At 42.1% G+C, this 12,783-nt stretch overlaps 1 protein-coding gene across 4 annotated transcripts in view; it reads right to left on the bottom strand.

Annotated features, from left to right (window-relative positions):
- Positions 1-12,783, bottom strand: part of KYAT3 (kynurenine aminotransferase 3) — a 195,278-nt gene that overhangs the window by 57,603 nt on the left and 124,892 nt on the right. The window contains exons 1-2 of one of the 4 annotated variants that reach the window (XM_057713757.1): positions 11,176-11,191; positions 10,400-10,499 (exon numbers count right to left, since the gene is read on the bottom strand). The exons of 2 other annotated variants lie outside the window; for them this stretch is intronic. In XM_057713757.1, the coding sequence (XP_057569740.1) occupies positions 10,400-10,499; positions 11,176-11,183 (108 nt within the window). In that variant the 5' untranslated portion in view covers positions 11,184-11,191. Of the gene's footprint in view, positions 1-10,399; positions 10,500-11,175; positions 11,192-12,783 lie in introns of those variants that run through there. One more of the 4 variants, XM_057713766.1, reaches the window with a different exon arrangement.

The following is a 12,783-nucleotide window of genomic DNA, read 5'->3' as shown; positions in this document are numbered from 1 at the left end:
ACAACAAGGTCTCTTTCTCACTTCATATCTCCATGCTATATCTCCTGCCACTGCCAAACCCAATGGTGCCTGTGTCAGACAAAATCAACAGATGATTCCCAATTCTATCTTAGCTGCCACACAGATAGGGCAAAGGATTTTGCGTTCTTCTGCTCTCCAGGCTCTCACCTCACTCAATGCCCAGAGATTTACTATGAGAATTACTCCACTTCCCAGCCCTCAAGCCTTGAAAACCATGCTGTCTTCCATATCTCCCAACTCCAATTTCTCCAAGGGTTTGTCGTTGCGTATGGTGAACCCCCTTCACTCCAGGCCCTGGCAGCCTACACACTGCTACGGATAGCGTATCAGGCTGGCCACTACTCAGAATCCCGAATTACAAACTCTGTAGATGCTCAGTCTCGAGGAATCCACCCCAGCGTAGGAAGACTTATCATAGGACACAAGCTCTGTAGACAAGGGATCCCTCCTAAGGAAAGCCCTGGCAACACCGGTCTGTAGTGATTCAAAAGTCCTTCTCTGGCTGTGCTGGGGGGCTGCCTTGCACCAGGTACAAAGGAAGACCAGAGACATCTGGTCAGAAATCAGTGGGGGAGTAGGGAATGCTTGAAACCCCATCAGGTTCAGAGGGAATCTGGGAGACACACCGAACCCCTTCAGTTAAGCCTCGTGGTAATTGTTTCTGGGACACCAGATTCCATCCTAGGAGTGCTGTCTTGCTCTCAGTTGCAGGTTACCCTCCAAGCCAGAAGAGACTCCTCTGGAAAGTATCCTTAAGAATTGGAAATTTTTTAAAATAGAAGGGCTAAGGAAGGAAAACCTAAAATTCTACTGTAGCAGTGCCTGGCCTTTGTATAAGTTGGGGAATGAAGAAAAATGGCCTGAAAAAAGGGTCTCTAAATTACAATACCATTCTGCAATTGGATCTTTATTGCTGCAGGATGGGAAAGCTGAGTGAGGTTCCCTATAGTCAGGGTTTCATAGGCCTTTACCAAAATCCCTCCCTATACAGCTCTTGCAATTCAAAACTTCGGGAACCAGTAGACTTTCCTGACATTTTAGATGATCCCCTTCTCAGCTCTCCCATCTCCCGGGGAAACCTAGCTCCTCCTACTCCTGACAGTATCCCTACTTCTCTGGAGCCACCTACTTCTCCTGGTCCCTCTGACGGATCCCAAACTCCAGCTCCCTGTGTCCCTCCATACCCTCTGTTACCCCAAGAAAGAGAGGCTGGTCCCTCTGGGGTAACTCGCAGTGGAGCTTCCTATCACCCAGGATTGGGAAGATTATGCCCTCTTAGGGAAGTGGCAAATGGCGAAGGGACAATCAAATGTGCCCTTCTCTTTAATCAACTTAGCCCAATGCAAACAGAAATGGGCCAATTTCCTGAAGACCCTAGTAGGTTTGTTGAAGAGTTTCATGCCTTAACCCTGGTCTGTAACTTAACTTGGAAGGATGTTCAAGTGCTTTTATCTACCTGTTGCATCCCTGAAGAAAAACAGAGAATCTGGACAGCAGCCCAGGGGCACACTGACCAGCTTGCCAGAGACTAATCTGAACATTATGCTACGGATGGAGATGCACTTTTCAAATCAAGAACCCCTTTGGAATTACAATTTCCAGGTGGGAACAGAAACCAGGACGCACATGATCCAATGTGTATTAGAAGAGATAAGAAACTGTATTAGAAACTCAGTTAACTATGAAAAGGTTAAAGGAGTTACCTAAGAAGAAAAAGAAAATCCAGCCCTCTTTCAACGGTGCCTTGTGGAGGCATTTAGGAAGTACACCAACATAGATCCCTCCACTTCCGAAAGTCAGTCCCTGCTGGGACAGCACTTCATCAGCCAATCCACCCCTCATATTAGGTGGAAACTCCAAAAATTACAACTTGGACCGCAAACCCCCATGCCCCAACTCCTAGATGTAGCCTTTGGGGTATTTAATAATCGAGATCAAGCTGAGGAGGAAGAGAGAACCCAATGTGAGAAAAGACAGGCCAGGGCTCATGCAAAACTGATAGCCGTTGCTGTCAGCCATGCCTTATGACCTCAGGACACCCCAAGGGGAACGAGAAAGTTGAACTATCAGTCTGGAGGTAAGACCAACAAGGGGGAATGCTACAAATGCAAGTCAACTGGCCATTGGGCACGAGAATGCCAGAAAGAGCCCCCCGGGCCATGCCCAGCCTGCAAACAAACAGGTCACTGGAAGAGGGACTGCCTTCTGTCCCGAAGGCGAAAGGGGGCTCCCACTCCCAAGATGGCCATGCTGGATGATTTAGGCGGCCCAGGGATGCTGGCAGCTCCCCGCAATGAGATGTCTATCTCCATTGAGGAGCCCCGGGTAGTCCTTGACATGGCAGGTAAGAAAATCAATTTTTTAATTGATACAGGAGCCACTTACACTGTCTTGGTTTCTCATGCTGGACCTCTTTCCTCCCGTTACTGGTGTTGATGGGAAGCCTCGCACCCATTACTTTACTGGGCCTCTCACTTGCCAGTTTGAGCAGCGGTTGATTTCACAAGCCTTTTTAGTTGTGCCTGAGTGTCCCACCCCACTACTGCAGAGAGACCTTCTGAGCTCCTGAGGGGTCATACTGCAGTTAGGAGGCCCTGAGCAGCCCCTTATCTTAACTCTAAGATGGACCAGCCAGAATAGCAGGGTTCTATTCCCAGCCATATTCTGCAGGCAGGGGACCCTTCAGTACGGGACAAAGAAATCCCTGGAAGGGCCATAAAAGCCCAACCTGGAAGAATTAGCCTTAGGCTAGAGACAATCTTAACAAGAAACAATATCTCATAAAGCTGGAAGCAAAGAAGGGTTTACAAATCCTCGTAGATAAATTCTTAAGGCATGGCCTCTTGGTAGCCTGTCAGTCTCCATGCCATACTTCTATTCTGCCAGCTTTTAAGGCAAATGGGGAATACAGCATGGTACAAGACTTTAGAGCACTAAATGATGCCGTGGTCCCTATACATCCCCTTGCGGCCAATCCTTACAAAATATTAACCCAAATCTCTGAGGATACCAAATGGTTTACTGTACTTAATCTCAAAATATGTCTTCCTTGTTTTACATGACCATGCAGCTATCTAGAAAGAGAGGGGACTTCTAAATGCAAGAAATTCCCCTATAAAATATGCAGCTGAGATTTTACATCTCATAGAAGCAGTTCAAAAGCCAAAATAGGTAGCAGTCATTCACCGCCGTGGGCACCAAAAGGGAACTTCTCAAGTTTCCCAAGGAAACAACAGGGCAGATCGGGAAGCAAAGAAAGCAGCACTGATGCCCATAACCGAATGGCATTAATGCCATCCTTTACCCCTTCTTAAGTTATACCCAGGTACTTGACTTTTGAAGAGAACTGGGCATGAGACAGAGGGGGAACAAAGGGAACACATGGCTGGTGGCACACAGATCAGAAATTGCTCATACCTCTCTCTAAACAAGGGAAAATTATGAAAGGGCGTCTCTCTCCATCTGTAGAGAGATGCAGTGTTTACAACTGTTTTCTGGCTCTTTACAGGGAAAGGGCTCCTGGAGACAATTAAAAGAGTTACTTGAGCCTGTGCCCTTTGCACCACTCATCATCCAGGAGGCAACCTCAAGCCTCCCCCTCTCGTTAGCCCAGTTCAGCAACGTGGGACTTACCCAGGAGAGGACTGGCAAATAGATTTCATTCAGATGCCCTCTTTCCAGGGCTTCAAATACTTACTAGTCTTTGTAGAGACTTTTACTGGATGGATAGATGCCTTCCCTACTAGAACACAGAAGGCGACTGAAGTGGCTAAGGCACTCCTAAAGGAAATTATTCCTAGATTCAGGTTGCCCCGTCACCTTCAGAGTGACAACAGACCTTCCTTTATAGCAAGGTCACACAACAGCTTTCACAGGCTTTAAGAATTAAATACCATCTCCATTGATCCTGGTGACCTCAGTCCTCAGGAAAAGCAGTACAGGCTAATCATACTCTAAAGAGAACCTCGGGCAAACTCCGTCAGGAAACGTCAGAGTCGTGGTATCGCCTGTTGCCAACAGCCCTCTCTAAGGGTCAGAGCAGCCCCTAAAGCAATCACTAAGTTAAGCCCTTTCAGAATGGCACATGGAAGGCCATTCTTTACTCTGGACATGCTAACTGACCCAGAAACCCAGGCTCATCTTAGATACATGATAAACCTAGGCCAGGTCCAGAAGGCTACACAAGAGCATGGCAACAGAGTACAACCCTCTCCAGATGACGGTCCCAGTCACCCTGTTGTAAACCCTGGAGACCGGGTACTTTTAAAGACCTGGAAAAATGAGTCCCCTGGCGACCAGCTACTCCCAAAATGGAAGGGTCCTTACCAAGTCCTGCTGAGCACTCCTAAGGCAGTTAAAATCCAGGAGGTCACCAGCTCTATTCATCTGCCCAGGATTAAACCTGTCTCCACTGATATGTTACAGGAACCTGAAGACCCACATTCTAGTCATCCCTGTGAATCCACCCCTTCTTCCCAGTCTCCACAGGATCCAGAGGACCCAGAACAGCCTGAAAATTCCAGGTGGATGAATGAGCCACTCCAAGACCTGAAGCTCTTATTCAAAAAGGCCAAAAGGACTTCTTAGACCTTAGGCTAGGTACCCATAGCCACTATCTTCCTTCTGCCTTCCAGCACTCCAATCCACTTATAGAATAATGCATACGCTCTGGCAGATTTAGATAACTATCGCCTTCTTTGCTCTCACCCTTGCTTTGGGATTCACTGAACTTCTCAATCACACCCATGCTGGGTGATTTAAACATGACCCTGACTGGTACTTCTCTGAAGTTACTAATTATCTTAGCTTTTCTATGCCTATTTCCCTTATCCACAGGATGGACAGACAACTCTCTGGTTCTCATTGCACAAACTCTTGCTTCCTCCACTCAGTTGACAGAATGCTGGATTTGTTTACCCCGAGCTAAGTTTACCATGGACCACAGTGACCCTTCTGTCCATCCCATAAGAAATTATGGCCAAGTTCCTGATGGAAAATGGCCTTCTTCCAGATACCCAAGGCTCAAAATGGTAATGTACAGAGTCAGAATTGTTCATTTTCCTACTGAAGAAAATTCTAATGTCTCTTGCCTAACCCTCCCCTTAGCAGCAGCAGAGGAATATGAAGTCAAACTGGGAGGATGAAGAATCAGCATTAAAGAACCCCAGCACTTTATAATGGTCCCTCCTAAGCCAGAATTCCAGTTACCTATTTGTGCCCAAACCCTAGCTCGCTACCCAAAGGAAGAATGAGCCACATTAAAGGAACAGGTGTCAGGAGAGATGTGGATGCAACGCATTGGGTATATGGTTGGAGAACATTTCCGTAACAATAGAACTGGATGGCTAGATTTTAAAACCTTTGGTGAGTGAGTCTATTGTGCCCCACTAAGATATGTTTTTGTATGCCAGGAAGATACGAAACCATGGGCCACTAATTGCCTACACAGTAACTCCATGTCCACACAGTGTATGCTGAGAACCTTGATTACTCCTTTCTCGATAGACTCCTTAAATGAATCCAAGCATTGGGCAAGTTCATTAAAACTATTTACTCCATTAACTCAAGATTTACCTGGTGGTATCCCAGATGGAGATACCTATTTCTTTGGATACACCTTGTTACCATGGTGTGGAGTAGCCATCCACCCACATGTCCTTTGAAATTTGTCTCATACTCTTAGTGCCATAGCTAACAGCACCACTAACTCTCTTACTAATTTACAGAAGTCTCTAGATTCGCTGGCCAAGGTGGTACGTGACAACTGTCTGGCCCTGGATTATCTGTTGACAGAACAAGGAGGAGTATGTGCAATTGCCAACACTTCTTGTTGCACATACATTAACACCTCTTCCCAGGTAGAGACCAACATTGAGAAAATGTGACAACAGGCCACCTGGCTTTAGCAGACAATTAACCACCAATCCTCGCCATTCAATATGGGTGAGGAAATTGAAAACTGGTTTTTTAACTTGTTCTCCTGGATCCCACAAAGTATTAGAAGCTTTTTGATGGGAGGTGTCCATTTTCTTATAACCTTCCTCGTTTCAGCCATACGGATTTGTTATATTTCGCCTAGTGGTCTGTTGTCTTCCATGCTGTTACAAATCTACAACTAAGACCTTTCAGTTCAAGAAGGAGGCCTGGGACCAACAGGTTAGGAGCTCCCATTCTAGAAACAGAAATATACTAAATTTTAAGCCTAAGATTAACAAAAATACACCAACCTTGTATAACCAGATTCCTACCCTTGCTTGAGTCTCTGATTAGGTAGTCTTTAGCCTCTGCTTCCCTAAATTAATTATGTCGTCTGTTTTCTCTAGGGCATCACAGGACAATGTGATGCAGGGACTCCAGCCACTCCCCATAGCAGGTCCTGTAGAAATAACAACAGGAGGCACCCTGGGGCCCCTCAATGAGACAGGGCGAGAGCTCCATGACCCCAACTAGGTAGGGTCTATGAGCCCCTTACCAGTCTGAAGAAGCTACAGAAGACAGACCTTCACCCTTCATCTTCCCCATAAAGATTTTTTGGGGTCTACATCTCTCAGGGGGGATTTGAGGCAGGAGACAGATGGGCCCCCAGGGCAAATGGTTTGAATTCATTACCTGTGGATGGATACTCCAAGAGACAGGAATAAGAGCACAATTGAGAGAGGAGGCTAAGCCTTGCCCAACAGAAGATAAGAGACTACATATTCCTCATTCTTGAAGTCAGGAGACCTCCTCAGACTACACGTGCACAGAAAGGCTCCTTGGAGGTCAAAAGGGGAGTGATGCCAAGTGGCCAAACCTACCCATAGGCCTCTTTGGTAGAATCAACCTTGGCTAAGAGATGTGTGCGCACACATGGGAAAATCCTGAGATACACCAAATAGGGATTCCAAAGCAGGCAAATCAAAATGATTGGTCAAAGGAAATATGGAAGAAATGCCCCATAAAAGTGATTCAAACTGCCACAAGGGCATGACTCTCTCTTTGAGCCCACCAGTTTCTATCCACAGGTACTCTATTCTTTCTTTTCTAATAAATACTTCACTTGTTTCACTACATTCTGTCTTTGTGGGAATTCTTTTCTGCAAAGTCATAGGGCCAGAGCCTTGCCACTGACCACTGGTCTAGTGGCTAGGATTCAGTGCTCTCACTGTCTCAATCTGACCTCAATCACTGGCCAGGAATCGAAACACTGCTTCAAGCTGCTGTGGGCCGAGGCCACCCGAGATCATTCTCAAAGTATTTCAAAAAACTGAAGAAGAGGGAAAACTCCCAAATTCACTCTTCAAGGCCATAATTACCCTGATACAAAACCAGACAAAGGCACTACAAAAAAAGAAAATTATCACAGGCCAACATCTTTGAGAACATAGAGGCAAAAATCCTCAACAAAAGCTCACCAAACCAAATCCAACAATGCTTAAAAAGGATCATATACCACGATCAAGTTGGACTGATTTCAGTGTCACATGGATGGTTCAACATACACAAATCAGTGAATGTGATACACCATATCAACAAAAGGAAACACAAAAACTACACGTATTCTCAGTAGATGCAGAAAAAGCATTTGACAGAATTCAATATCCATTCATGATAAAAAACTCTTGTCAAAGTGCATATAGAGGAAACATTTCAACATAATAAAGGTCATTTATTACAAACCCAACATAATATTCAAGGATAAAAACCTGAAAGCTTTCCTGCTAATTTCAGGAACAAGTCAAGGATGTCCACTCTTGCTGATTTTATTTAACAGTATTGGAAGTCCTAGACACAGCAATCAGACAAGAAAAAGAAATAAAAGGTATCCAAATTGGAAGGGAAGAGGTCAAACTGTCACTATTTGCACATGACATGATACTCTATACAGAGAACCATGAAGTCCCACACAAAACCTATTAGAACTAATAAATGAATTAAGTAAGGTTGCAGAATACATGATGAATATACAGAAATCTGTTGCTTTTCTATTCACTGATAATAAAATATCAGAAAGTAAAAGAAATCCCATTTAAAAATCACATAAAAACAACAAAACAAAACAAACAACCTAGGAAGAAACTTAACCAAGCAGGTAAAAGACTTATACACTGAAAACTATAAAACACTGATATAAGAAACTGAAGATAATTCAATGAAATGAAAAGATATCCCATGCTCTTGGGTTAGAAGAATTGATATTGTTAAAATGGCCATACTACCCAAAGCAACCTACAAATTTAATGTGATCCCTATCACATTGTGCATGAAATTTTTCACAGAACTAAAACAAATAATCCTAAAATGTATACGAACCATAGAAGATCCAAACTTGCCAAAGCAATCCTGAAGAAAAAGAACAAAGCAGGAGGCATAAGACTCCCAGACTTCAGATAATACTACAAAGCTACAGTATCAAAAAGCATGCTATTGGCACAAAAGCAGACACACAGATTAACAGAACAGACTAGAGAGGCAAGGAATAAAACCACCCAACTATGGTGAACTAATCTATGACAAAGGAGGCACGAATATAAATGGAGAAAAGACAATCTCTTCAATAAGTGGTGCTGGGAGAACTGGACAGACACATGTAAAACAATGAGATTAGAACACTGCCTCATACCATATATAAAAATAAACTCAAAATGGCTTAAAGCCCTAAATGTAAGACATGACATCATTTTAAAACACCTAGAAGAGAACATATGTGAAACCATCTTTGACATGAATTGTAGCAATATTTTCTTAATTAGTCTCCCAAGCCAAAAGAAATAAAGGAAAAAATAAACAAATGGGACCTAATCAAACTTAAAAGTTTTTGCACAGCAAAGGAAACCACCAATGAAACAAAAACACAACCTACAGAATGGGAGAAAATATCTGCAAATGATGAAACTAACAAGGTGTTAATATCCAAATATACAAATGGCTCATACAACTCAATATCAAAAAAACAGAAACCCAATCAAAAAATGGGCAGAAGACCTGAATAACTATCTTTCCAAAGAAGACATACAGATGGCTAACAAGCACATAAAAAGACGCTCAGTGTCACTAATTACTAGAGAAGTGCAAACCAAAAGCACAATGAACTATCAAGTGACACTGGTCAGAATGACTATTATCAAAAAAGCCTACAAATAGGAACTTTGCTGGTGGAACAGTTGTTAAGAATCCACCTGCCAACGCAGGGGACACGGGTTCGATCCCTGGGCCGGGAAGATCCCACATGCTGTGGAACAACTAAGCCTGTGTGCCACAGCTGCTGAGCCCACACGCCACAATAAAGAGTAGCTCCTGATCGCCACAGTTAGAGAAGGACCAAGCACAGCAACAAAGACCCAACACAGCCAAAAAAAAAATAGTAATAAGATATATATAAATAAAATAAAATAAAAAATTTTTTAAAAGCCTACAAATAATAAACGCTAAAAGATATTGATTAAAGGGAATCCTTATACATTGTTGGTGGACATGTAAATTGGTGCAGCCAGTATGGAAAACAGTATGGAGGTTCCTTAAAAAACTAAATATAGAACTACCATATGGTCCAGCAATTCTACTCCTGGGTATATATATCCCCCCTCAAAATAAAAAAAACCCACAAAACCCTGTAATTCAAAAAGGTACATGGTCCCCAGTGTTCACAGTATCACTCTTCACAACAGCCAAGACATGGAAGGAACCCAAGTGCCATCAACTGATGACTGGCAGAAGAAGATGTGGTGTATATACAATGGAATATTACTGAGCCATAAAAAAGAAAGAAATATTGCCATTTGCAGCAATGTGGATAGACCTAGAAAACATTATGCTTAGTAAAGTGAGTCAGACAGAGAAAAACAAATACTATATGACAGCACTTATATGTGGAATCTAAAAAATAATACAAATGAATGTATATACAAAACAGAAACAGACTTACAAACATAGAAAACAAACTTATGATTACCAAAGAGGGTGGAGGGGAAATTAGGAATGTGTGATTAACAGATACAAACTACTATACATAAGATAGATAAGCAACAAAGATTTACTGTATTGCACAAGGAATTATATCCAATATCTTAAAACAACCTATAATGAAATATAATATGCAAAAAAAATTGAATCACTATGATGTACACCTGAAACTAACATAATATTGTAAATTAACTATACTTCAATTAAAAAAAATAAAGTGAGCTATTGAATAAAATGCCTAGCAATATGCCTAATACAGACAGGCAAGCAGCTGCCCAGTGAAGGTCAGTTCTAGCTGATGACAAGAGATCATTTCAGCTTATATAATACAAATACTCATTTAAAAAAATAATTATAAAGTAGCTTAAAAATTATGTTTTTTGGACATTGCAGAATACGTGCAATATTATGTCTATAAGTGATGAGCAATACATACAGCAGAAGCAGAGAGTCCAAGGATTTTTGAAGTACAAACTGTCTTCAGGAATTTAGGTCTATTGCCAAGGGTGCACAGTCTCCCCTGGGCCAAAAACATGCTACAGGATAAAAGAAAAAATTTTAAAAGGGAGTATATATATATTTAGATCACTATTAAACATTTATAGCTAGCTGATAAACCATAAACTTGTATAAAATATAAAGAATATATGAGTGACTCTTCCCTTATTTTCTCAGATGGTACTTCCTTCAACAATTCCATAAGATAGCTAGGTAGCTGGAATCTATTGAAATGGCTTCTAACAGGCATGCATCTGAATTACTTCTCTACCTGTAAGGAAATCATTATCAATCATGGGTCAGTGTAGGGAGAGCAAAGCAAAATGGAATTCTTATTATACTGCCATTTAGAAGTGAAAGCATTCAGGCCAGCAGAAACTTCCCATAAAGTTTCACTTCATCAATGTTCTACCAGTGGTTGGCATTTCCTTTATCTCTAAAAATCAAACTTTTAGAAAAAAAGACATACTTTATCGATTCAAAGGGACCACTGAAACTATCAATACTTATGAATCTCTTTAAGTTACCAAAATATGAAGGCTACAGATAGCTTTAGATGTGAAAAATAACATACTGGATGTTTCTTAAAAAGTGAAATACAAAATCCTGACCTTGTCAACAAATCTCAGCTTAAATGACAGCCTCTTAGCCATTCTACATCACATCAGCCTAGGTTACTCCTCTGCAAAGCACTTTGTTTGGCTGACCACTTACTCATTCATTCGATAATTTAATGTAAGCGCCATGAGCAGGGGGACCTGGTGTGTTTAGTTCACCACCGTCTTCTCTGGCACATAGGAGTCACACGATAAATGCGTCAAATGACTGAATGAATACATAAAATCACATTATAAATTATTGATTTAAGTGAACTATTTATGATGAGTCCTTTATGAAATATTGATTCCTTTGTAAAGTAAGTAATTATCTATTATGTTTTACGACTTTCAAGTGAGAAACCAAGTTTTCTTAAATCAAGAAATGCCTATTCTTGGGTCATTAATAGTTCTGTTCAGGAATAAAATATTAATTGGATTAGGCAGTAGGGCTAGTTCTGAGGAAAGGTATTACCAAACAATAGTAAGTAAGTTGAAAAATCTTCATTCAGTATCCTTGAGTTATTTGATTTAGGACAATATATTTTTCAGCAAATAAATGCCCATTTATTTAAGTTCAACCTAATTTCTTTGGTATTAAGGAGTAGAAGTAAAATTCTTGCAAGTAAAAGTGAGTGAGAGAAACCTCTTCTCCTTTCTTCAGATAAATGGGGGTGGGGAGCTGGGAGGGGAGCAAACAGGATTAGGAATCAGGATACCTGGATTCTTTTTTTAAAAAAAATAAATTTATTTATTTGTTTATTGATTGACTGACTGATTGACTGACTGGCTGCTTTGGGTCTTTGTTGCTGCACACGGTTTTCTCTAGTTGCGGTGAGCGGGGGGGCTACTCTTTGTTGTGGTGCGCCGGCTTCTCATTGTGGTGGTTTCTCTTGCTGCAGAACACAGGCTCTAGGTGCACAGGCTTCAGGAATTGTGGCACATGGGCTCAATAGTTGTGGAGCACAGGCTTAATTGCTCCATGGCATGTGGAATCTTCCCGGCCCAGGGATGGAACCTGTGTCCCCTGCATTGGCAGGTGGATTCTTAACCACTGCACTACCAGGGAAGCCCAGGATACCTGGATTCTAATCCTTACTTTTGATATTAAAAAAAGGTTTCTATCCTTGGACAATTCCCTGACTCTTGCTGGGCCTGTTTCCTCTTACTTCAAAACAGGTGAAAAAATGAACCCTTGGTTTGGTTTGAAAGGTAATCTCAGAAAGTACTGTAAGTCACTGGCTGGTTGTGTGTGACCTCAGACTGCAGGTCTTGGGAGATTCCCCCCAGGTTGGGCGAGCCACGCCCTCTGGCCACCACAGGTCAACACCCACTCCCCCTAGGGAGCTGACACTAAATCTACCCATTTTCCTCTGGAAATCCCAAAGCCTAAATCCCACCTCCTCTTCCCGGTTTTCTATAGCACATTACCTCCATAATGCAATGTATTGCCTAGAAACTGACCCAGCCCTTTCACTTTCCAAACTTTCGACTGTGTCTTTTGGAACAGCCGCACCATTCTCAGCAAACTCCATTGTATCTTTATGTTTTCAGAGTGTCCCCTGTACCTCCTAGCTGCAACTCAAACCTTATTGCTCCCTGAAGATATCACTTCTATATCCCTCAGTGTCAGCTTTCATTTGTATATGCCCCACTTACCTCTTTCTTGCTGTCTATTTTTCCATTACCAGACTATTACTTCCCTCACCTTCCTCACTGATATTAT

The sequence above is a fragment of the Hippopotamus amphibius genome, chromosome 1 (assembly GCF_030028045.1).
Source record: "Hippopotamus amphibius kiboko isolate mHipAmp2 chromosome 1, mHipAmp2.hap2, whole genome shotgun sequence".
Lineage (NCBI taxonomy): Eukaryota > Metazoa > Chordata > Mammalia > Artiodactyla > Hippopotamidae > Hippopotamus > Hippopotamus amphibius.
This window is presented reverse-complemented; position numbering and strand designations above follow the sequence as displayed.